Genomic DNA, 25,420 nt, shown 5'->3' on the forward strand with positions numbered 1-25,420 from the left:
GCACTGAGCCTCACCGGGCCATTTTGATTGAGCCCCATCTCTGCTGTATGTGAACCAGATTTAAAAAAAAAAAACCAGCCCTACCTCATTGTACTGCCTTGCAGTGGCTTCAGGGATACATTTATCCTTGGGCATGTGTGTATGTGTATGTATGTGTGTATGTGTGTATGCATGTATGTATGGCACACAGGTACACATGTGTGCCAGTAGAGACCAAAGGTCTCAACCTCAGATTTTGTTTTTGTTTGGTTTGGTTTGGTTTTGAGACAGGGCCTCTCACTGGCCTGAATCAATTCAACAGGTAAGCAAGGGTAGCTGCCAGTGAGCCCCGGGAAGCTGCTTGTCTCTAACTCCTCAGTGCTAGGATTATAAGCACACACCATCATGCCTGGCCTTTTATGTCGCGGCTGGTCATTGCACAGTAAACACTTTGCCAACTGAGCTATGTCTGCTGCCCCCTACTTTTGGTTTTTTTGAAAAAGGATTTCATGTAACTGAGGCTGGCCATGTATTTCTGATTCTCCTGCCTCTGCCTTTTAAGTGTTGGGATTACAGGTGTGCACCGCCATGCCCAACCTCCCTGGCTTCCACTGCCCTGCTAAGGGAGGCTGGTTCCCAGACTGCCAGCTCCAAGCAGTGGTGGGTGTGGGCTGCTTTGGATGGCTTCCTGCTGAGTTAATGGTTCACGTATTTGATCTCCATAGATCTTCCCAGGACCCTGCATGGGAGGGAAGGCTACTGTCGGGGCCTCAAGACACCAGGAGGAGGGTGGTAGGCAGATGGCCAGTTCCAACAATTCCCAGGAGACTAGAAGACTAAGCAAGGGAAGAACCTGTGTCCTCAGGACTTCGTGAGTTTGACATCAGCTGGAGAGCCCTGGCTCATTCTACAGGGGTACTCAGTTTCAACAGTCACTTGGGCATCTACCAACCAGGGACTGGCATAGTGAATCAGAATGCAAAAGCTACACCTTGAGTCTGAGGGCTGGCACCCTTACCTGCTCTGCCACAAAATGCCAGGGGACCCAACGATGTCCCTGATGTCAGTAAATAAGGAAAAGTTAATTTTAGTGACTTGAAATTAAAGCTGTGACTCAAGTCACATTAGGGGACATCAAACATACACGATTCAAATCCTGCTCAGTGAGGGGGGGGAAGATTGTATATGGGTTCTGATTATAGAGAGGGAAATGACATGGAAAATAAAGGGACCAAGGTGACAGGTACCCAGTAGAGTCAGAAAAACAACTGTGAATGTCTCAATATGGCATGACAGGTAAATAAATAAATAGTTTCTCTGGAATCTATAATATGATGGTCACATCCTGGATAGTTTCTTGTTCTCTATGTCTCTCCCATCTTTGTTTTTGTTTTTGTTTTTTTAATTTTATCTTATGTATATAAGTACACACTGTGTAGGTTCAGATACACTGGATCCCATTACAGATGGTTGTGAGCCACCTGACCTGGAAGCTTCTATATAGACCAGGCTGGCCTTGAACTCACAGAGATCTGCCTGCCTTTGCCTCCCAATTGCTTGGAATAAAGGTGTACATGACCACACTAGGCCTGATGCTCTCCCTTTAACATCATCCATGGCCCACTAGCCTTCTCTCCAGCTTCAAGGTCAGTAAAATCCCAGGACTGTAAGGAAAAGGAATGAAACTGAGGCCCAAGAACTCACAGCCTCAGAGAGGGTTTGGCTTAGCAGTAGAGCCCCTGCATAGAATCCCTCAGTGAGGGGCTGGGGGCATGGCTCAGTGGTAGAGCCCCTGCCTAGAATCCCCCAGTGAGGGGCTGGGGGCGTGGCTCAGTGGTAGAGCCCCTGCCTAGAATCCCCCAGGGAGGGGCTGGGGGCATGGCTCAGTGGTAGAACACCTGAGGGCCTGGGGGCATGGCTCAGTTTAGAGTGGTCACTGCCTGGACCCTAGTATTTCCCCTCCCAGAACTTTTTCTGAGGACCCTAGGGGCTTCCCAAATATCCTTGGTCTTCCCTCTCTAGCTCCTCATTTCCTGTCCTGGGATGAGTGCCCTACCCTTCCATGCCCAGTGGGTCCCTGCAGGGAGTCCATGGGTCCAGGGGAAGGGAGTACCCCATGAACTCAGTGCAGGAAGCAATAGGGAGAGGCGAGCTGGTCATGTCTCCCTCTGGTTTTCAGACCTCAAGGAGGAACCACGAAATTCCAATCTTCTGACAGCGAAGAAACTGAATCACTCTTGCCAGAGCCTGCAGCCCCCACAAGAATGCGGTAAGGCTTTGACCTGCTGTTCCCTGTTCAGCCACCACAGCCAGAGCTGGTTCCTTACTCCATGGCCGACCCGGTCTCCCCTGCATGGCTCCTCTATGGCAGGCATGGACACTGCACCAGCCCCTCTCAGGGTATCAGGTTGCTATCTTTACAATGGGGAAAATGAGGACTAGGTGGTAGCGGCTTGACATGGTCCCAGGCTTGGGATGAAGGCGCACTAAGACTGACAACCAGCTACAACTTGGTCAGGTGGGTCTGGAAGGAAGGCATAGGTAGTTCGTTTCCTCTCCTGCCCTCAGAGACTTGATGAGTGCCCACGAAGGTATTTTCCCTTTGGTTTAAATGGAAGCCATGCATTTAACCATGCAGAAAGTTAGGGTGATTAGGGGACTTGAGCTATTGGGAAATGAAGACATTGTATGTGCGGGGGGGGGGGGGGAGGTTGGGAAGGGGGATGGGGTAGGACCACCACAAGACATGTGGATACCAGGAGAGTCTTGAATTCATAGGTGACAGCAGAGAGCCATGCTATAGTCTATTCTGTGTGTGTGTGTGTGTGTGTGTGTGTGTGTGTGTGTGTGTGAGAGAGAGAGAGAGACAGAGACAGAGACAGAGACAGAGACAGAGACAGAGACAGAGAAAGTAGAATGGAGGCTGCCAAGTGGTCCAGGAGAGGGGACTCAAGGAGGAGCCTTAGACCTAAAACACTCGGAAGACACAGATAGTTGTTGTTGGGAATGGATTAGCCCTGAGGCTGAGGCTGGAACTGGGGTGAGTTTGTTTGGAGAGCAGTCCAGCAGATAGCAGGTAGGACTTTTTCCTTGTCCTTGAGGGCCCGGGCTCTGGCAGGAGGGGGAGGGGTTTATAGCAGGAGGTGACGCCATGGGAGTCTTGTCACTCGGGCACAGCCAGCACCATCTGCTTAGGCATCTGCCTAACAGAGGTGGTGCCTCCTAATTACCTGGGGGGAGGGGTCAGGAAGAAGCCTGGGAACCACCATATCCCACTCCCTCCCACCACAGAGGGGTTTGTGGTGTCCCACAGGGCCCTCAGAGCAAATGGACCAGAGATCCACTCCTGGGGTGGGGTGGGAGGTTGGGGGGGTGGTGGGAGGAGCCTGGCTACACATCAATTCAAAGTCATTTTATTTTATATTTGTGATAGGGTCTCATGTAGCTCAGGCTGGACTCAAACTCACTATTTGCCAAGGAATATTTGGTGCGGAGATGGAACCGAGGCGTCATACATGCTAGGCAAACACTTTACCAACTTTGCCAGATGAACTACATTTCAGGTGCTCTTTTACACGGCAGCAGGGGCTGACCCGATATTCACTCTGTAACTCAGGCTGCCTTTAAATGTTCAGCAATCGTCCAAGCCTGCTACATGGGCTATCATGTCTGTCTTCATTTTGAAAAGAATTTTGTTGAAAGCAGGCGTGCATATGTGTATGTGTGCGCGTGCGTGCGTGTGTATAAATGTGTGTTGCTCAGGCCAAGTTGCACGTGTGGAGGTCAGAGGACAACATCAGTTGGTTCTTTCTGACCATGTGGGTCCTGGGAAATAAACTCAAATCTGCCTAGGTGACAGTTGCGTTTGCCCACTGAACCATCTGGCCAGCCCCTACAGTAAGTCTTTACCTGATCCAGCCTGATGCCTTCTTTTAACTTCCAAGAGAGGGACGGACATTAAGAAGAGTGTAGTGGGCTGGTGAGATGGCTCAGCAGGTAAGAGCACCCGACTGCTCTTCCAAAGGTCCTTAGTTCAAATCCCAGCAACCACATGGTGGCTCACAACCATCTGTAACAAGATCTGACTCCCTCTTCTGGTGTGTCTGAAGACAGCTACAGTGTACTTACATATAATAAATAAATAAATCTTTAAAAAAAAAAGAAACTTAAAAAAAAAAAAAAGAGTGTAGTAGAGAAATAATTAGAAATGTTACTCCAGTCTAAAATATAAACGCTAGGGAGTCGGCGACAGAAGGAACAGCAGTTTATCCGTGGTGGCAGGGTGGGCTCAGACTTCCTTTGAAGGGGGACGCGGAAACTGAAGCCAACCAGACCCAGGGGCAGCCAGGCGGAGAGCCGCCCCCAGCTGCGCTCCCGGAAGATGCGGCAGGCTCGGGCTCGGACCCTGCTCCCACTCCAGGGGACCCTTGGCCATTTCCGGACCCGCAGCCTCTCACCCTACCATCAGGCGCACATTCCTGCCGCCCCCGCTCGTGCTAGGCGCAGGCAAGGCCCCCGCCCGTGGGAAGGGGGCCGTGTGCCGGGGAGGCGGGTCTGGGATGGCGCACAGCTGGGTCACATCTGGTAGGAGTGCGGAGGAACCAAATGGAACAGAAGGTAGCCTTTCATCCCTCGAGGGAAGAAGCTGCTTGAGTGTCTCCTCGCTACAGGGTGTCTGAGGTTTTTGGGGACCAACCCTCCCCATTTAGGAACATGATGCCAAGACAGGCCTGCCTGGGGGAGGAGGGAAGGATGGATCGACGGAGGGACATAGAATTTTGTCATTGTTACCTTTTTGCCTGAACTTCAGGTCCACTCCTAAGACATAAGTATCAGTAAGGGCAGCCCAAAATTAATCGCTCAGGACACACTGCAGGCTACCACTTTGGCTCAGTCAGCACCGTTCCCCAGGGAAGGAAACCCTCTCGGGGACAGGAAATGCACAGCGAGAAGCCAAGGATGTCGCCCGCGGAGGAGCACTGGCCCTATCACCCAGGTCCCAGCTTCGGGGGCGCGTCCTCCACGTGCAGCGGTGGCGGGCGTTGGTCAGGCTGGGTGTCTCCCAGAGCAGTTCCGGAGGGTAACTCGCGCAGGCGGGACAGGCTCGTGCACAAAGGGGGCGGGTGCCGTGGGTGCCCCAGCTGGGTGGTTCCCAGCCCCTTGTCCGTATCCCACGTGGGAAGGAGAGATCTCCCTAAAGGTTACGCCCCAAGGCTAGCAACCAATTAGCGCGCGGGGGCGTGGCGGGCAGGGGAGGTTTAAGAGTTCCCGAAGCGAGAGGCGCGCAGCTGGACCGGGAGCCTCGGGCAGCCGGACCGGTTGGCACTGGGATAGATATTACGTGCGGCCGCGGGCCACCATGCTCCAGCGGTGTGGCCGGCGCCTGCTGCTGGCGCTGGTGGGCGCGCTGTTGGCTTGTCTCCTGGTGCTCACGGCCGACCCGCCACCGACTCCGATGCCCGCTGAGCGCGGACGGCGCGCGCTGCGGAGCCTGGCGGGCTCCTCTGGGGCAGCTCCGGCTTCAGGGTCCAGAGCGGCTGTGGATCCCGGAGTCCTCGCCCGCGAGGTGCATAGCCTCTCCGAGTACTTCAGTCTACTCACCCGCGCACGCAGAGACGCGGATCCACCGCCCGGGGTCGCTTCTCGCCAGGGCGACGGCCATCCGCGTCCCCCCGCTGAGGTTCTGTCCCCTCGCGACGTCTTCATCGCAGTCAAGACCACCAGAAAGTTTCACCGCGCGCGGCTCGACCTGCTGTTCGAGACCTGGATCTCGCGCCACAAGGAGATGGTGAGACCCCGCGAGGCCTGGGCAGGAGGATGAAGTGGGGGATCACCCTCTGGTCCAACTGGTGACTGACGATAGCGGTTCCCGATGCGTTAATTGCTTTGGGTCTATCTGGGAAATGATGACACTGATAAATCCCATTACAGCCCCGTGTGGCTGCTGGGGTTCACTTTGCCTTACTACCCTGGAAGCTTCCTTCCGTGTTGCCCAGGGTCGCCCCAGCCACATGCTCTGTGTCTGGATGAGTCGCCTCCAGCTTAGGGCTGGCCCTGTAACGCTTCTCCTAAACACTGGAGTGAATGGCCATATTTATTCCTAAACTTTTTCGAGCAAGTTGGCTCAGCTCCATCCTGGGTCCCCTTCACTCCCCTTCCTTCTTCCTGGGTGGAAGGTACGCCCCCTTGAAAGTGAGAGAGGAAAAGGCATAGCACACCCCTGGACCAGGCAGAGTGAAAGAAATGGGTGCTAGTTCTCCAGGCTTGCTCAGAACCCTGTCTTCAGTAGCTCAGCTCCCCCACCTCCTGTTAGACCAACTTCATACACATAATAAAAAGACACACCCCACTTTGAAAATCTCCCTGGAGGCTACAACAGGACCGTTGGGGCAGGAGAGCGGAGTGCACTGCGTGTGTGTGTGTGTGTGTGTGTGTGTGTGTGTGTGTGTGAGCGCGCGCGCGTGTGGAGGGGTGGGGGGGGTGGATATTTGGTGTGAAGACGAAGACACACTTTCCTTCCTGATCCAGCCCCAGTGAGCCGGGGCCATCCAGCTTGGCTAGACTATCGCTTTAGGACAGTGGAGGTTAAGAGGACAGGCTCCTATCTAGTCTTGGTCAAAGAGGGGCCCTGAGAACCCCACCCGTAGCCTCCTGAGAATGAGGCGTCCCTTTCCCAGGGGCTCAGCAGGCCTTGGGGGGGGCAGTGGGGGGCCATGGGTTTTGTTTGGCTGTGGTGCCGTTAGGATTCCCAGCGCTAGGCTGCTCTCAGCCGGCCCCTTGGGCAAGGCAACAAAGCCCCTTTCTCCAGCCGAGAAAGGCGTCGGCCTCTTGTGTACAGCTATGCGCTCCATGGGAACCGTTGGCTGGCGTGCTGGCCACTCAGGTTGCCTGGTGATGAGGGGGCCTCTGTGTCCTCCCCCCAGCCCTGAATGACAGCCCTCGTGGGGCACGATCCCTGAGCCAGGGCATTCCCCCACCCCTTCATTCAGCCTTCCTGCTGTGTGATATTGGATAGCATCTATCCCACTCTGGGCCGCTATCGGTTCTGAGAAACTCTTATTCAGGGCTTTGGGAGCTTTGTCCGGCACAGAGGACTCAAAAACAAAACTCACAGTTGGACTGTGTGGTCTGGTGAGAAGCCTAGGGTCTCTCTGATCCTCTCTTGCTCTCAGAAAAGGGAAATACTTTCTAGTGAGGTATTATAAAGCGGGCTGTATAACTTTGGAGGCTCTTGGTGATCCCAGCAGTCATTCTGAATAAGCCCCCCCCCCCACCCAGAAAATGCTGCATTTACTGCCCATGCTCACCTCCTGTGCACATGACAGGCAAAGCCCCCCTCTTGTGTGCTATGATCAGGAGCTCTTGGAACCTGTAGCAAAGGGCCTGCTCTCCTGTCTGTCCAGGGCAGCTGCAGTCTGATGGAAGGTGAGAGAGGTTCCATTAACCTGGATTGGGGATGAATGGAAGGAAGGCTTCCTGGAGGAGGAGGCTCCATCTGCATCAGAGTCCTAGGGTCCAGGAAGGGCAATCTTGGCACCAGGCATGACTGTGAGGCTGTACAAAAAAACCAGGCAGGCTCCGTGAGGTGGAGAGGCTGGTCAGGGGGGACATTCAGAGCGCCTGGCCTCTGGCCCGCTGCTCCTCCCCCACCACTAAGGAGCGCGCCAGGCTGCAGGCTGCCACCGCCACAGCCACAATGGCTGGGGCAGAACTTGGCATCCTGTGTTTCTTTGAATCTCGCTTCCAGGAACAATGCTGCTTCCTGTGTGTCTCTCCCCCACCCCTTGCTTGCCCTCACCAGCTCTGCTGCCCCCCTCTGCCCTGTCCGTCCTCCTTAGGGGAAGTTGGTGGGATGGGGACAGACTGGGAGATCAGGGTCTCCCATTACTTCTTCCTGAGTGTGGCCACAGGCCAGTGTCCTCTCTGGTCTCTTAACTATATGCCAAGGAGAAAAGAAGGTGGTACTCACTTCCCAGGGACACTTGGGAGAGGAGAGTCCATCCCTAGCACTTGGCTCTGCACAGGCAAGCTGTGTTGTGCCCATTTTACAGAGTTTCCGGTGGACTGAGTGATACCCACAGGTACCCCTGGCCCCCTCCTCTCCTGATTGCCTCGTATTGGAGATACACCAGGCAGAATACCCGCACACCCCACACTCAGTCTCTCAAAGACTGTTCTCTGGGCCTCCCCCCCCCCCACAACTGAACAAAGGTGACTTTAATCTCTGTAGCCTTGGGCTGGGTTTTTAGGACACCATCGAAGCGCGGGAGAACAGGCCTCTCTCTTGATCTCATTAAGAAAGCATTTTCCTTTTAATCCAGCAGCAGCGTCTGCACAAGCCGGCCCTCTGTACCTCCCACGGCATTCCTGGGCTGAGATGCTAGGGTGCGGGGGGGGGGGGGTGCTGTATGCAAGCGAGTCTGTGCGTGTGGGCTGCCCCGGGTGTCTGCAGAGACCTGGAAGGAGGGGGGGTGCATACTTGCAGATGATGTAGATCCCACATTTGCACTCCTAACGTGGGCTTCACTGGAGTGAGCATCTGGGTATGGGATCAGCCTGGGTAAAGGAATAGGGCTGCTCGAGGCATGGTGTGCCACCCTTGTAGACCTGGGGTTTCTTGGGTGGCTGGCTGGGTACATGCTGACCTCCGGGTTTGCATGCTCACACCCAGCTTTCCTTGGGACCCTTTTGTGCACAAAAGCAGAGCGAAGGCTGGTGGTTGTTGGGGAGCCTGCTGCCTCTGCTGTGAGCAGCCCCCACCCGCCCTAGGGTTGCACTCTGCAATGCCAGGGTGCGGCAGTCGGCACGCGCTGGGCGGGCCGGCGGAGGAAGGAACATTCCTTCCCGTGTGCCGACGGGCCCAGGCGGGCGCCGGCAGCTCCTGGCCCCGCCCCGGCGCCCCCCTCCTCTTCCGCAGTGCAATCCTGGCAGGGGGTGGCCCAGCGCCCGGCCAGGTGGAGTCTTGGCTGTGGCCCTGGGCAAAGCCTTCTGTAAGCGGGAAACAGTTTTCCTCTCCGAAGCCTCACCCGGCTGCTCAGATACCCCAGTGGGCCTGGAGACATGAATCCTTTTCTGCTACTACCATGTTGACCGCCGTGACCTCCCAGAACCTGACTGGGTGCTATGGCGGGGGAAACCTGCTCTATGGGGCACAGGAGGAAGTCCAGGCCAGAGTCACGAGCGACCAATGGCCTTACCCATACTCCCGCGCACAGGACCTCTCGCCCAGCCGGCCCAGTTAACCAGGCCAGCTGTATGGAAATGACAGCCCGGCCACTCCTGCTTAACTCGGCAGAGTTAAGGCTGGCCCAGCCCAGGACAAAGCTGGCGGACAATGGCTGGTGATTCATCCTCCCTTCGGGTCCCTTTGTCTGCCAGGGCTTGGCAGCGGCCCAGCAGAGGCCTTTGTCCCCGACCCGAGTGAGTGAGGCTCAGCTTCCCAAAGCCGACCTCCTCCTCCTGTCCCCCGCCCCCTCCCACAGCTTGGAAAGCCTGCAGGCTGGGCGGGCTGGCAGGCTGTGTCAATAAGGGTGTGTGCCCCGCCAGGTGCACAGGTTGGCGGGAGGGTTAGTTGAAGCCCGTTTACCTGGCTGGTGGGTGGGGCATCCCACCTGGCTCGTGCCTCCCAGCTGCCTGTGGTGACCTTGGGCCCACCTGTCTGAAGTCGGAGAGTGAGCCCACCTCCCCCAGCCAGCCAGCCCGCCAGCCCAGCTGCCACTCCCCCTGGGCACTTGAGCACACATTCTGTGTGCAGTGGAGAATTCAGGCAGTTCAGTGCAGGGTGGGGGAGGAGTCTAGATTGGGTGCCTTGGCTGTGGACCTCGTAGGGGACTTGGGAGCTGGAAGGCTCAAGATCCTCTCTCTTCTTCCAGACGTTCATCTTCACAGATGGGGAGGACGAAGCTCTGGCCAAGCTCACAGGTTGGTTGGTCCCAGGCTTGGGGGTGGGGATGAGGGTGGGAGTCGCTGGTCCCAAGCAACTTCTTCCCCTGAGGCTGTGAGGTCACTAGCTGCCGCCTCGGGGCTAAGAGGCCAGTTCACTCGGCTTGTTTGCTTCATGCCCCGCCCCACCACTCCCCGGGCCCGATTCTTATGCAGAGGAGACCCTTTCAGTCCTCTGGGGACTCTTTGAGTCCCGCTTAGCAGCAACAGGTGGCGGGTACTGGGGGAAAAAACTGGCTGAATGAATGGGCAGCGGTGGCTACCCTGGGGAGGGGGCTAGGCTGGGCAGGGCTGGGGCTAAGGTCCAAGGCAATGAGAAATGCCTGCCGCTGTGCGGACCAGGCCTGCTTACGGCCCTCTCCGTCTACAGGCAATGTGGTGCTCACCAACTGCTCCTCGGCTCACAGCCGCCAGGCTCTGTCCTGCAAGATGGCTGTGGAGTATGACCGATTCATTGAGTCTGGGAAGAAGTGAGTTCCTACCTTTCCCGCTGTGCCCCATCCTTGCCCCTTCCCTGGCAGCCCTGCAGCCCTCGACCCCTATCTGCAGCCCCTGACAGCCTCCCTCCCACCTTGTGTTCAGGTGGTTCTGCCACGTGGATGATGACAACTACGTCAACCTCCGGGCGCTGCTGAGGCTTCTGGCCAGCTATCCCCACACCCAAGACGTGTACATCGGCAAGCCCAGCCTGGACAGGCCCATCCAGGCCACAGAGCGGATCAGCGAGCACAAAGTGGTGAGTGTCTCCCAGGGTTGCACACACCCTGAGGAGGTAGGGAGGGGCTGAGCCACCTTTGCAACCAGGAGTCTCCTGACAGCCTTTGTTTCACTTCACCCAGAGACCCGTCCACTTTTGGTTTGCCACCGGAGGAGCTGGCTTCTGCATCAGCCGAGGGCTGGCCCTAAAGATGGGCCCATGGGCCAGGTGAGTGTCCCCTGCATAGCTGCCACTACCCCCGACAGCAGACTGTTCCTGACATCTGTTTCTGGTGCTCGCTCGCTCGCTCGCTCGTGGTCCTGGGTTCCCTGCCGCAGCAGGCTTCTGGCTTGGGCTGTTCTTTCCCTGCCTTAGGCAGCTGTGTTTTCTGCCACTCTCTACCTCTGATAAAGCCTTCGGCATGGAAGGACTGTGGCTCATGGCAGGGCGGGGCATAGTGGACTCCCTCTTTTTGAGGCCAGTTTGGCAAAGTCTTGTCTACTCACAGCCCAGCTGCTGGCTTCAGCCTCTGCTTACTCTTCCCCGGGCCCTTCCCTTGCAGTGGAGGACACTTCATGAGCACGGCAGAGCGCATCCGGCTCCCCGATGACTGCACCATTGGCTACATTGTAGAGGCTCTGCTGGGTGTACCCCTCATCCGGAGCGGCCTCTTCCACTCCCACCTGGAGAACCTGCAGCAGGTGCCCACCACCGAGCTTCATGAGCAGGTGCGCGTGTGGCCCCCAGGCCTGGGTGGCCAAGCAGAGAACTCAACAGTTGAGGGACAGAAGGGAGAGGGTGCCTCCAAGGAAGGGACAATTTTTATCTACTTATTTATTGATTGATTGATTTTGGTTTTCTGAGAACAGGGTTTCTCTGAGTAGCCCTGGTTGTCCAGAACGACCTCTGTAGACCAGGCTGGCCTCGAACTCAGGGATCAACCTGCCTCTGCCTCTGAGAGCTGGATTAAAGGCATATTGAGACAGGGCTTCACTATGTAGCCCAGGCTAGCCTTGATCCTCTTGCTGTAGCCCCCCATATGCTAGAAATCAGCTGTGTGTCACCACACCTGATTCAGAGTCATTTAGGGGTGGGGTGGATGTATATTTTCATTTATTTATTTTTTTTATTTACTTAGAGATGGGTCTCTTATAGCCCAGGCTAGCCCTGAAGTTGATATGTAGTTGAGAATGACCTTGAATTCCTGATCCTCCTGACTCCACCTTCCTGGGCTAGGGTTGCAGGAGTGTACTACCACACCCAGTTTATGCAGTTAAGTTGGGCTAGCCTAGGGTCACTGTTTTAAATAGGGATATCAGACACTCCTCATTCTCAGGTGTCACAGTCTGCTGGTCCACATGAGGTACCCCAGTTTCACTCTCTAGCTCCTCCAAAAAATGAAAGTCAAGTAGATTCTTCTAAGTTGCTGATCCTGCCCTTGGAGGGAACACTCCTGCTCTGTCTCGCTTATGGTCGTAGGCCCCACCATGGGCTTCATCCCCAGGTGGGCCGAGCCAATGTCCTTGGTTCAAGGGACAGCAGCAGCAGGAATAGCCAGGCAGGACTGCCACCTCTCCAGCATTGTCCTGTTGCTCCCAATGCAGGTGACCCTGAGCTATGGCATGTTTGAGAACAAGCGGAATGCAGTGCACATCAAGGGGCCGTTCTCTGTGGAGGCTGATCCATCCAGGTAAGAATGCGTAGAGGGTCACCAAGTACCCCCGGGGTGGGTGGGGCAGGAACCCCATGGTTGGGACTGCCAGAGGGCCCATGGCACCCCCAGCCCACGCAGACCAGTCTTTACTCTGTCCCAACAGGTTCCGCTCTGTCCATTGCCACCTGTACCCAGACACACCCTGGTGTCCTCGCTCCGCCATCTTCTAGCAGTCTAGGTTGAGACTCTGTCCCTGGGTGCCCCTGGTATCCAAAGGGCCCAGGGACCTTTGTTGTATGCCCTGGCCTTGGTGTCCGAGGCTCTTCAGGGCTATGTGTATGTGTGTGTATGTCTATATTTGTGTGTTTGTGTGGCGTGCCCACCCGTGTTGCAGACTGCTGGGCAGTCGTGTTCTTCAGGGAGTGGCAGGTCTGTCCCTAACTACACTCTGAGCGCCACTCCGAGGGCAGTTGTGTGGGATCTGTGTTTGGATCTCTGCAGTGGGGGGTGGGTGAGGCCTCGGGGCTCCCCTCAGGGGTCCGGTCTCTTATGTTGGGGTGCTAGCACCTACCTGGAACCTTCCCTGTCAGCTGAGCTGTGCCCAGTCCCAGGGAAGCTGATTTGGCCCGGGTGCTACCTGTGGCCATTCTGGTGAACAATGCACCCCCACCCCCTGCCCTCCAGGGTGGAGGCGAAGTCTTCAGGCCCCACCCTCTGATGCCCTATCTTTGTCTCCCACACCAGTGGGGTTCAGAGCTATGAATTTTATCTCCTCTCCAAAGTAGAGAGAAAGTCGCCCATAGTGGGTGTGCCTGTACATATTGTGACAGTATTTTTTTACTGTGCTCTTTCTTGAAAGGGGGAGGGGTGGGTGTGAAAGGAGGTGGGGGGTGGTTGTTTTCTGGGGTGGGCTGGAGAGGGTCGTATTTTATCTTTTCTGTGGATCAGAAAAAAGTGGAAGCCGGACAGGCTTGGTCTTTGGAAAGCTGGACAATGAGTGCCTTGGTACTGTATTTATGCCTTCCAGTATCTGGAACCCCTCTCCCCCTCCCCCAATCCTCCCCAGCACCCCAAGACTCACCTCACCCCCACCACCCTCAACTCCTCACTCCCCTACCCCATGGGCTGTATTCTGTGTTCTTTTTGCAAAGACCTTAACTAGGCCAGCTAACGATGATAAGGGAAAAAGCTCTCAGGGAATTGATGTGTTGTTGCTATGGTGACGTCCTTCCTCTGAATAAAGGTGCTCTTTGCAGCAACCCAAGGGGCCCTAGTCTTGCTTGGGAGTTGGGGCTAAGCCACCTGTCCATCAAGGTATCTGGAGGGGACTTTCAGATGAGGGCAGGGGAGACCCAGCCATGACATAGAGAAGAAGGCAATTGGTAAGAATTCAACAAGTTAGCCGGGCATGGTGGCGCACGTCTTGAATCCCAGCACTCGGGAGGCAGAGGCAGGCGGATTTCTGAGTTCGAGGCCAGCCTGGTCTACAGAGTGAGTTCCAGGACAGCCCGAGCTATACAGAGAAACCCTGTCTCGAAAAACCAAAAAAAAAAAAAAAAAAAAAAAGAGGAAGAAGAAGAATTCAACAAGTTTACAACTTGGGAGGGAAACTAGTGTTAAAATAGATGAAGTATGGCCAGCTTGGTGTAGATGTGCCTCTGATGGGTTGATACCATGTTGGGAGGTGGGGGTTGGACAGGGCTCATGGTGTTAGCTGCTTGATCAGGTTATGCCCTGTGTCAACATCACTGTGTCCAGACCTTTCTGGAGGAGGTGCAGTGGCTACTGGGGGCTGGCCAGAGACCCATTTTCCAGACAGGAAAACTGAGGCTCAAAGCAGGCTAAATGAGGATGACCTAAGTCAGGCAGCCAGGCTGCTGAGTTGATGACTCCCCTAGATCTTGGTTCCCTGTCAACTCCGCTGACACTGCCTGGCCTCTCATCTGTCATGAGATGCATCTGTCATGTATCCTCTGAGGATGGGCAGTACCCAGGCTGCTCACTCCTGGGTAGAGCTGGCGAGGACTCGGATCTTTCTGACGATCTTCAGGGATCTTCCTCAAATCCAGCCACAGAGGCTGGCTGATCAGGGAGATCCCCACCATACTCCTTTCCTGTGGTCTCCTTGTTTTCTCTCCTTTACAGAGAAGCAGGCTAGTGCTGCCCACCTGCTGCCCTTCTGTAGGTGGCTGCCTGCTCTGACCTGACCCTGGACTCACCTGGGGCCAGGTCCTCATTACCTGCCACCCCTGTGTCCTTTGCCTACTTCCCCACACCATTCGATTAGAGATCTGCACTCCACCAGCATTGCTCACAACCATGGGTTCACCCCCAAGTGGGCTGGGCATGGCTCTTGCTGGTAACTGCTCTTGCCTTGTGGGGCGACTGGCCAGACAGAGCCTGACCCCACCTTGGCTTTGTAGTTTGGCTTTTTAAGGCCTGGGGCAGCTGCCTGGGATTTTCAGAGTAGGGGATCCTCAGTGGTGGCCATGGTCCTCGGCATACAGAGCCTGGTGGCGGTGGCTTGGGGCCCTACTTCTAGATGAGGAAGCTGACATTTGTAAGGGTGGAAAGGTCATAGTGGAACAGTCTGCACACAGGCCATGAGCCTCCTTCCTGCCTGGATGAGTCAGAGGCCTGCTACCCTCTGCTCTGATCGCCAAAAGCCCCTGGCAGCAGCCTCCCCACAGAGCTGGCAGCCACAGAGGTGTGGTACAGCGGCACCAACCTCGCCGCCGGCATGGAGTTGGGGGCCCCAGCCAGGGTGGGCTTCCCATTGTGATTGGAGCCAGAGGGTGGTCCTGAGCCTGGAGGGCAGAACCTCAGCACAGAGCAGGAGGGGAACCCAGTGAGGTGGCATAGGTCTCTAACCTAGTTTTATTCATGAGGCTGTTGAGGTAGGAGGATTGTGAGGGTCGTGAGATCAGAGCCAGCATGGGTTACCAAGTGAGGTCAAAAAAATCATCTAAGAAACAAAAGCCAAGTAGGGAGGGCCCAGGAAGGGTCTAGCCAGCGGCTTTAACAACTCCCAGGTAGAGCAGGCGGGAGAGTTTCTCCTGAGAAGGGAAGCAAGCTGACTGACTGACTGACTGACTGACTGACTGACTGACTGACTGATTTGATTTTTTTTTCAAGACAGAATGTCTCTGTGTAGGCCTGCTTGGCTGTCCTGGTTGGTCTGGAACTCAGATTCACCTGCCTCTGCCTCCCAAGTGCTGGGATTAAAGGCGTGCGCCACCAATGACTGGCTGCCTGGCAGCCTCAGTGAGGGTCTTAGCAAGGAGCCGTCCTCTCTGGTCAGTTACTCAGTCAGGTATCCTGTCCTGGGGCTTCCAAAAGTTTATAAAATGCCAGGTACACTGATGCCTTGTACCTGTAAATCCCAGGGATGGGGAGGCAGAGGCAGGAGGATCGACAAGAGTTCAAGGCCAGCCTAGGCTACCTACTGAATGATGCTCTTCCCCTCCCAGCTCTCAATAAAAGTAACACTGCACATGCAAGCTCTAGGGTGTCAGGGAGGGTGAAGAAGCAGGAAGGTACCCAGCTTCCTCTCTCGAGATCAGCTGGGTCTGGGAGAGGGTGGCAGGGTAGGGTTGAAGCTTTCAACTTCCCTCTCTGAACTTCCCTCCCCTCTGGGGTCAGCAGGGCTGACTTCCTGGAAGAGGTGCCTCACTGCTGGAGCCGGAAGGCCAAAACCACAGCGTGTGAGCAAAAGTCAGCATGTGTTTGTGGGTGTTCAAGCTTGGCACAGCCCAGACAAAGGCACCCCAGGGTGGGGTTTGGAGGGACCTGGTAAGGAGAAGACTGGGAAGGGCAGTGAGCAAAGCCATTCCGTTTCTCCCTGAGGCTGGACCTCTGATGGCAGAAGTCAGAGCCCGCTGGGTGGCTTCAGCCTCTGTGTTCTGGGCCTCAAGAGGTCTCAAGAGGAAGCAGAAGGCCCTGGGCAGATAGCAATTTATCAGACCCATTGGCCTAGCCTGTGGCACATTCTCCTAGGGCCACCTGACCCCAGCTTTGACCTCTCCCCCACCAAAACAACAAAAAATTATATCTTTTCCTATTCATGCTCGGCATTTAATGTTTTTAATTTTTTTTTTTAAGTTGGGGCTGGAGAGATGGTTCCATGGTTGTTGCTCTTGCACAGCAAGGACCCAGGTTCGATTCTCAGCACCCACATGGCTGCCCATAACTGTCTCCAATCCTAGAGGATGTAACAGTATCTTCTGGCCTCTACAGACACCAAGCATGAATGGTGTACATACAGACAAATGCCTATACATGTAAATTTTTTTAAAAAGGTTAAAAATATTGGGGGTTGGCATTTGTAAACATTTTTTAAAAAGATATATAAGTACACCATAGCTGTCTTCAGACACACCAGAAGAGGGCATCAGATCCCATTACAGGTGGTTGTGAGCCACCATTAGCCATCTGCATCATCTCAGTGGTCTTTTGGCAATTTTTTTTATGGGTGTATTTCCACTGTACACAGTAATTTCATTAAGATAGCTCCATTTGTCACATGCTTTGACCTATTCATCCCCTCTACCTCTGTCCCCTCTAGGATAGTCGTCTTTCTGAGATAGTCCACGTGTACTTTCATCACACACACACACACACACACACACACCCATGAGAACTGACAATATGGCTCAGTCAGTAGTGTGCTTACTAAGCATGAACTAAGTCCTTGGTTCAAATGAGCATCACATGAACATCTTTGGATACATAGAATCCAAGGCCAGTCTGGACTCCATCTTGAAAAATAAGTAAGACTGGAGAGATAGCTTCAGTGGTTAAGAGCACTAGCTGTTCTTCCTGAGGATCTGGGGTTCGAATCTCAGTGGCTTAGAACTGGCCCGATGCCCTCTTCTGGCCTCTGCCGGTATTGCATGCATTTGATGCAAAGACATACATGCAGGCAAAGCACTTATACATATAAAATATTAAAATAAGTAAAATAAGAGAGGGGGGAATGTATTAAAACTAACCAGCCTTGCTTTCTGTGCAATTACATATGTAAATCCCTGGAAGGAACCCCAGAACCAAGAGGCACCCCATATTGAACCCTGGAGGTTGCTTAGAGGTCCTGTCAAGGCATTCACTTCCACCACAACCCACCATGGTCCTTGGCTGCCGCCTGGTGGCCACAATTGATAACTTCCCACCCTGGGACTCCCAGTGTGAGTGCCAGCTTTCCAGAGACCCTCCCTCAGATCTAGGGCTACAACCAGGAAGAAAGAACTTTTGCGCCTTTGATTTGGCGCAAGTTCCATGTAATACTAAATATATTCCCTTCTGATTTATTGGTCTTTCTCCCTTGGTAGTGCTGAAAATAGAGCCATGGTTCTTGCATATGCTAGGTGAATGCTCAAAGTCCTTAATGCATCCCTGGCCTTCTAATGTCTGATTTATGCAATAAGGGAGTCAAGTAGAAGGCTCATGTGCTGTCTTGGGCTGCCTATCAGTGTGGCTCAAGCCGCAGGTGCCAGCACAAGCGTTCTCAGCAGAACTACCACCCTCTCTCCTCCTCAACACAAACCTCTGGGCATTGTGGGTACAGACCGGCAAGTACTCACCTGATGGGGGACCGACTAGTGCCTCCTGCTGGACCGTCGCCTCCCATGAACCTTGTTCCAGCTTTCACATACACCTTCCTCACGGGGGGCCTCTAGGTAGGACCACTGAGCCACACTCTAGTCCCTCACTGGGGGATTCTAGGCAGGGGCTCTACCACTGAGCCACGCCCCCAGCCCCTCACTGGAGGATTCTAGGCAGGGGCTCTACCACTGAGCCACACCCCAGCCCTTCACTGGGGGATTCTAGGCAGGGTCTCTACCACTGAGCCACGCCCCCAGCCCCTCACTGGGGGATTCTAGGCAGGAGCTCTACCACGTAGCCACGCCCCCAGCCCCTCCCTGGAGCCATGCTTTAGTACAGAACTTTCTGATTGGTCCCCGGCTTCTATACTCCCTTCATCCCTTCCTGACTCAGCAGCTAGAGCAATTCAGTTGAAATGAATACTAGTGTCACTCTACGGTTCCTTCCCAGCCAACTGCTCCCACAGATCTCATTCAGCAACCCTGTGTCCCTAGCCTGAGCTACTCCGTGTACAGTGTTCATGATGAGAGAGAGAGAGCTGTTTCTTAAAATTGTTTATTTTAAAACATGAAACCCAAGCTGAATAGAGACCACAGAAATTACATGGACAAGAACTTTAGTTATTTTGCCAAGAAAAATAAAGTTCCCCACAGAAATAAAAATCAAACCCCAAACCCAGTTTAAAAAATGAAAGCACAGCAACAGTAACACACAGCCATGGCCCTACAGAGGCTGGAGGGGAACTTGGGGCTGGCTCGATTCAGATGACATTGTCCACTGGGGGCAGATGCAGGCAGAGGGACCGGAACTGGGAGGCAAATCTCACAAAATCACATACAGGAGGAAGGGTGCGGCACACCACCGCTGTGATAAAAAACAAAGAGACCCTGGTCACCTGTGGCCCACCAGCTAGCCACCTTCTGGGCCGGACAGAGCTGGGACCGGGTAGGGCAAGCTTTGGAGCTGGGGTCAAGAATTGCATAGTGATATGGGGGGCGGGGTGGGCACGGGGAGAAGGGCTTGAAGGATGCTCCAGGCCGGGATCTTCTGCTACTCACATAAACCAGAGCGTGTTGGTTGGGGTGGGGGCCTCCAGTCCTATCAGTTTTCGCAGCCAGATCCTTCCTCCTGGCTCGGTGAGGGATCGGGCTCTGGTTTGGTGGCTCAGCCCTCCTTGTTACCCACCAGAGTTGTAGGGTCCCCTTGGGTAATAGGGACTGGGGACCAATCACAGGCAGCTGGCACTGGACTGCTCACTCCCTGGGGATGTGGGGGTGGACCACTGGGATTGAGTAGGTAAGTGGCACCCCAGAAATCAGGAAAACGAAATGAAGCCAACCGCAGTGGTAGGAGCCGTCTCCTCCGCAGGGGTCAGGGTGAGAACCCCCTTTTCATGTCCCCTGCTTCCTTTCTTCAGCCTCGGTGAGTGAAATGTCACAGATGGGGGCACTCACGCACACGAAGGTCAGGACTCCCGAGACAGCACAAGTTCACAGCCACGTCCGGGCAGTGCCCGCCTCTCATGCTATATACATTCACCTTGTGGCCTGCTCACGGCCAGGGGGCAGCATTTGTGCTTCTGAGAGGCCCCAGGGCACACCCAGGCACCCAGGCAGGGGGATCCCAAACCTCCCTCCGGACCTTAGACCAGGAACATACCCATAGCGGGCAGGCTAGCTGCAGCCGGGCTGCTCTGGCCCTGGAGGTTCCTGGCACCAGGCCAGTTGGAGCCAAGGCCAGGGTCCCTTGCACTGATGTTGTCATGCTTAGGAGCTACAGATGCCCCGACTGGGACCCCTAGGCCCTCCGAGTCCTCTGCCCACTCCTTTTGGTCCCAGACACCAGCACAAAGAAAGGGGTTTTTGGGAAGGAAAGCAATGTGGAGCCTCTCCCCTCTGGAGGAGCTGAAGCCCAAGGGGTTCTGGGATCCGTAGCTGCCAGGTTGCTCCAGGAGGGCCACAGGTCTGTAAACCACTGGGTCCCAGCCTTGCCCCTCCCACCACATGCTGCTCCACTGGCCCGTAGAGGCCCATCTCACAGACCAGAGCTCACACTGGCTGGCTGGGCCAGGGTAGAGGCTCCAGGTCCTGATTTGGAAGCTAATTCAGCCCAGAAGCACAGCAAACATCACACACTAAAGCCAAAAGCACCTTAGGCAAGCGATGTTCTGGGTGTGTGGGGGGGCTGAGACCACACGGACTTCAGTCCCCGGTCCCCAGGACATGCTCCTCCTGGGGCAGCACCTGCCTGGGGAGGGGTCTCTAGGCCCTTTGAGTAGCCTGTGGGTCTGGCCCCTCCCTGGCAGCACCCCACAAAGAAATGACCACTCTAGCCCTGGCTCCAGGCTAGACTTAGGGTCACGCTTGCTGGCTCAGGGTCAGCCAGGAGTGCCCATGGCAGCTGAGAATGAGGTTAGTGGCTAGTCCCAGCAGGGGGCGCCTTCTGAGGCTGGGGGCACATTCACAGCCGTCACAGGTCCAGCCCCCAAGGCTGGGCTCCAGAGGGCACTGCCGCTTGGCCTGGGTGAGAATGAAACCGAGAGGAAAGTGGGCAGTGTCCTGCGTCGCCTAGGTCCCAGACTGCCCTGGAGATGACAAGTGTGGTCAGTGCAAAAACAAAGGGGACGACGAAGCTGCCACTCTTCAGGAATGAATGGGAAAGAGGGTTTGGCACCAAGAAGGTGGCCAGCACTGAGAGGCCAGGGAGTGACCTGGGCTCTGCATGGCACCTGCTGTCTGGGGAGGGCTGTCTGGGCGCTGAGGGAAGAGTCATGTGGGGAGGAGGTGTAGGAAGAGCCCCACCCTAGAGGCAGCTCAGAACTAACAGGAAGAGCCAAGGAAGCCGGGTGGCTAAGGGAAGGCAGGCGCCGGACGTTGCAAAGACCAGAGAGTATGAAGGGGCCGTTCAGTGATGAGCAGGTGGGCGCCAGGCACAGGGTCCCCTGCCTGTGAACGGAGATGGGGTTCTCAGGAGTGTGGCGGCTAGGGCAGTACCAGGAAAGGCTTGCTGCAGCTGGGGGGGAGGGGGACGCCCAGAGTGCAAGGGGCAGCATGAAGGGTCACCTGTAGAAGGAACGCAGGCAGGGTGGAAGCACCCGGCACAGAGCAGGGCTCAGGGAGCCCAAGAGGACAGAAGGGCAAGGGAGACGGAGGCAGGCAGGGTCAGGTTGCTGGTGGCAGCATCTGTCCAGGTGAGCACCCCAGAAGCCTCACTTCTCAGGCTGGCCCGGAGCTCATGCTGGGCACCTCCATGCCTCCTGCGGGGTGGGTATAGCGGGGGGGGGGCCTTCAGGTGTGCCTAGGGCTGGCCCGGTGTGGCTTGTGGAAGGTCCAGCAGGGCGGAAGCAGCAGTGCTGGCATAGGAAGGGTGGGGCATTGGCACGTGGGGGCAGATGGCTGGCCGGTGCGCGGTCTAGTGCCCGCTGCCGCTGGAGTCGGGGCGAGGCTGGCTCGTGGCGAGGTATTTGGCTCTCATGCTGGAGGTGTACTAGAGGAGAGAGGGAAGGAGGGAGCAGGATCAGGTGGGTTCCTAGGCGGGGGCTGAGCAGCCAGCAGCCTCTTTGATGTGGTCCTTGGTAGGGTGAGCCACAGCCGACACTTGGGAGAGCATGGTTGGCGGAATCCTAAGGTAAGAGGCCACTGGCCTAGGGCTGGACCAAGGACTGAGTACAGGTTAGGGACGTGATGATACCTAGAGTACAAAGGTCAGCCTCTGTAGCCGAGGCTGGACCACAGAGGCAAGCTCCCTTCCCAGTGAAGGACACCCAGTCCCCTTCTGTCGCTAAGCCACTTTCAGAGTTCCAGTCAGATCTTTGCCACCTCCAGTAATTCAGCTCAAAGGCTCTGAATGCATCACACACGCTGAGCACAGGAAGACCACATGGACCCCATCTCTACACCTCTGCCTCAGAGCTGTGCTGGGGTCAGGGCAAGGGCTCCCAGGGCAGGCCCACAGGAAGCTAGGCCACAGACCACAGCTGCTGAGTCCACTGGAGCCTCCTCCCCTGCCATTCGACTCCATCACCCCCAGGAAATGGGGGCCCTTCAGGCTAGAGTGACTCTGCCCCAGCCCTTGGATGGGAAAACTAACTAAAGGATATGTGACTCGGGAGAGAGGTGACTGCCTGATTCTGTAGGTGGCCTATACATCTTGGCCGCCTTAACATCACCACAGGCTCGAAGGTTTGGGCAGTGTGTCCGCGTGCACGCATATGCACACATACGTGTGTGTGTGTGTGTGTGTGTGTGTGTCTGTCTGTCTGTCTGTCTGCAGAGGAACTCGCCTCCAATCATGTACCAAGGCCAGGTAGTTAGTGTGCAAGAGTTTGCATGCCTGAGGTAGGGACAAAGGTCACCAGCACTTGGAAGACCAGGCAGGTGGATCCCCACCCACCCCACCCCAGGGAGCACAGGCTGCTCCCCGATGAGAGACAATGCTTCCTCCCAGGGTCCTGAGTGCTTTCCTGAGACATTCTAAGTTAAGGTTGCAAGCGGCCTATGAGGCGGCCATGGTGCAGAGGTGGGAAGAGCAGGGGCCCAGAGCCATGTCATTCCATGGACATGCAGAGGTGATAAGGAACAGGGGGTTGGGATGGGACAACTGGTGGGATGGGACGGGAGGTGGAAGCCCAGAGAGGCCTGGAGGAGCCCAAGCAGGCACGGGGACAGGGGACAGATGTTCACACCCGTATGAGCACGCCTGTGTGTACCCTGTGCATGGGTCAACATGCAGGACCACATACCCAGGGACCCAGCTCTGCATCCAAAGTCAGATGCCCACAGTGGCCTGGATGGAAGTGACAAGATGGGCTGGGGCCACCTGCAGCTGATGACAGAGTCAGGCCTGGAATGGGGGTACCCTGTGACATCAGTGGGCTCAGGACCACTTCAGAGGCCTCCAGACCCCCATAGAGTGGGTGGAGGACGGTGGTGAGCAGAGGGTGCAAGGCATGGAGGTACAGGCGGACAGCCGTGCGGGATGGGGGCTGGGCGGGTCAGTACCTGTCACTCTGACGGTACAGCTACCACAGTGTTCGGGCGCTGTCCATGGGCTTAAATTGCCAGCCTGCATGGCTGCCAGAGTCCAAGGCAGCCAGGTAGCGCTAGGAGGGCCCAGGGTGGGAGGGATGCAGGAGAGAGAGAGAGAGAGGGGTGTCCTCAACGCCAGGCGTGGCCGGCCCCAAGTGGACCATGAGACCAGGGGGCCAGGGGTGAGGGCAGTCGAATGTGACACAGAGGCCTGACAGTCCCTGGTCCAAGTCCTGGGCATCCCAGCCCCGCCCTGTGCTAGGGGACATTGGGCGATGTGACTGACACACGGTGGGTGTTCCTAAAGCAAGGCGGCCTTTAGCTTCTGAGGTCCCGTCCTCACAGCCCAGCCTTCAGGGGCGCCCCACCTTTCCAACAGCACCTTCTATTTTGGCACCAAATCCACCCTGATCCTTCTATCTACATCTCACTCCGGGGGCTTGGAAAGGACATCAGGCCTGGGCTACAACAGCCTGGGGCTGAGACATGGGTGGATTAGGGGGAGAAAGGAAGGTAGGTGGGGAAAAGGGGAAGAAGGAAGGAAGGAGGAAGGGAAAGAGAAAATGCAGGAGGAAGGAGAACAATGCAAGGAAGGGAAAGGCAGACCAGAGACAGGAGGAGGGTGAGGGGAGGAGGGAGAGGGAGAAGAAAGGAGGAGGGTGAGAGGAGGAGAAGGGAGGGAGAGGAAGGAGGAGGTGGTTGAGAAGAGCAGGAGGGAGGAGGGTGAGAGGAGGAGGGAGGAGGGGGGTGAGAGGAGGAGGGAGGAGGAGGGTGAGAGGAGGAGAAGGGAGGAGTATAAAAGAAGGGGGAGAGGAGGGGGGTGAGAAAAAGAGGAGAGAAGAAGAATGTGAGAGGATGAGGGAAGAAGAGGAGGGGGAAGGAAGAAGAGGAGGGGGAAAAGAGGAGGAGGGAGGGAGAAAGGGAGGAGGCAAGGCTGGCTTTAATGGTGAAGCTGCCAAATCAAGGCATTTTTGAAGTCCAGGGGAAAGGTGGGAAGAGAGTGCTGGGGCCCTGCTGGCTGCCTGTTCATCTCAAGAAAGAACTGCTGACCTGCTGGGTAGCAGGACCCAGAGGTCCACACTGACCCCAGCCTCCTTAGGGATGCCAAAGCTGGCAGGACCCACCCAGCCCCATTTATTTAGGCCCTGGCATTGCAGGCCCACAGCTTTCTCAAGAGCTCAGGCAGCCTGTGAGAGCCAGACCAGGGTACTATGGCGGCAGGTAGGCAGAGCCCTCAAGCCCAAGCCTCCCCATCCACCCTCCTGCCCTGAGACTTACTGAGGGCGGTGGGGACTCGCGCCCAATGAGGGGGGTGTTCTCACAGCGGGGGTTCTGGAAATTAGCATTCTGGCTCCTGAGTGGAAGCGGAGAGAGAGACGTGAACAGTCAGGGCCGCGTACATGGTCCTCACTCGGGGGAAGGGCCCGTCTTTCTGTTGCTGTTTTGTGGGTACGCGTTACTTTTGTTACTGGGTTTGGTTTACGTAGGGTCTCGTGTAGCCCAGGCTGGCCTTGAACTTGCTATGTTACCAAGGACGACCTTAACCTCCCGAGCCTCCTGCCTCTACCTACTGAGTGATGGGATCACGGGTGTGAATACTGTGGGGCCACACAGGCCCCATGCCTGGCCAGCTCTGCCCTCTGCCAACTTTACAGTATCAAGCTCAGAACAGTGCTCAGGGCATGCCCGCCTCCCTGGCACGGTCAGAGCCTACCTCCCACCAGGTTACTAGCCTACCACAAAGGCAGACAAAACACCCTCCACCTGGCCATGTCCCACCCCCATGGCTTTTGACTGGATCCACCTGAAGCCCTGGCTGCCCAGCCTTGATGAAAGCCCCACCCTCCCACAACCCCCCCAGCACCTTCATGCAACTATACAGCCCCATGCCTGCCTCCCCATCCCCTAGGCCTGACAGTCTGCAGGCTCCCCAGCCGAGTCTGTGCACGGTCCCCGACCTGAACAACTCACATGTACTCGGTGACCGGGGCATTGCTGACGGTGTGGGCAGCGGCTGGGATGCTGGCTTCGCTGCCGTAGCTGCTTCCGCAGCTGTACAAACTGGGCATGTGCACTCGGTAAAGGCTGTCATGCGCCTGCCGCGGCCCTGGCGCAGTCTCTTCTTCCCCATCGTCATCTGGACCTCTGCAGGGGGCGACAGACAGGCTCAGTGTCCTTGGTCTGCGGCACTGACTCACGGCAGGTACGGTTATGGGATGGTCATCTTTGTCCTCTGAGATCGCAGCCAGCATGGCACCTTAGCTTGGGCTAGGATGGTCTCTTGGTTTTGCAGCGCCTGTCCTCAACCTTTGGTGGCCTGAGGTGACTTGCTCTGCTCCCCTATGGCTTTCCACCCTCTGCTCCTTGTTCATGGCTATGGGCTAGACTCATGTTTTTCTGGTGAACTGCTGTGCTTTGCTGATCCACAGGGCATGCAAGGCTGAGCCACTGGGTGGGAAGCACTCAAGAGGTGGGACAGACGAGCTGCTGGCATGATCACAGCCGTGCCAGGCACGACCC

At 56.0% G+C, this 25,420-nt stretch overlaps 2 protein-coding genes across 3 annotated transcripts in view; one reads left to right on the forward strand and one right to left on the reverse strand.

The window, feature by feature from the left end:
- Positions 1-5,254: 5,254 nt before the first annotated feature.
- Positions 5,255-13,163, forward strand: Lfng (LFNG O-fucosylpeptide 3-beta-N-acetylglucosaminyltransferase). Its single transcript, XM_021163127.2, has 8 exons — positions 5,255-5,767; positions 9,852-9,900; positions 10,292-10,391; positions 10,504-10,657; positions 10,761-10,846; positions 11,181-11,346; positions 12,223-12,308; positions 12,436-13,163. The coding sequence occupies exons 1-8, from the start codon at positions 5,339-5,341 to the stop codon at positions 12,500-12,502; spliced, it is 1,137 nt and encodes a 378-aa protein (XP_021018786.1). The 5' UTR covers positions 5,255-5,338; the 3' UTR covers positions 12,503-13,163.
- Positions 13,164-18,417: 5,254 nt separating this feature from the next.
- Ttyh3 (tweety family member 3) overlaps positions 18,418-25,420 on the reverse strand; it is a 28,287-nt gene continuing 21,284 nt past the window's right edge. The window contains exons 12-15 of one of the 2 annotated variants that reach the window (XM_029477769.2): positions 24,872-25,045; positions 24,179-24,254; positions 22,874-22,974; positions 18,418-21,359 (exon numbers count right to left, since the gene is read on the reverse strand). In XM_029477769.2, the coding sequence (XP_029333629.1) occupies positions 22,894-22,974; positions 24,179-24,254; positions 24,872-25,045 (331 nt within the window). In that variant the 3' untranslated portion in view covers positions 18,418-21,359; positions 22,874-22,893. The remainder of the gene's footprint in view (positions 21,360-22,873; positions 22,975-24,178; positions 24,255-24,871; positions 25,046-25,420) is intronic. The other variant, XM_021163610.2, reaches the window with a different exon arrangement.

The sequence above is a fragment of the Mus caroli genome, unplaced genomic scaffold (genome assembly GCF_978045245.1).
Source record: "Mus caroli unplaced genomic scaffold, Mus_caroli_1 scaffold_4, whole genome shotgun sequence".
In the NCBI taxonomy this organism is placed as follows: Eukaryota; Metazoa; Chordata; class Mammalia; order Rodentia; family Muridae; genus Mus; species Mus caroli.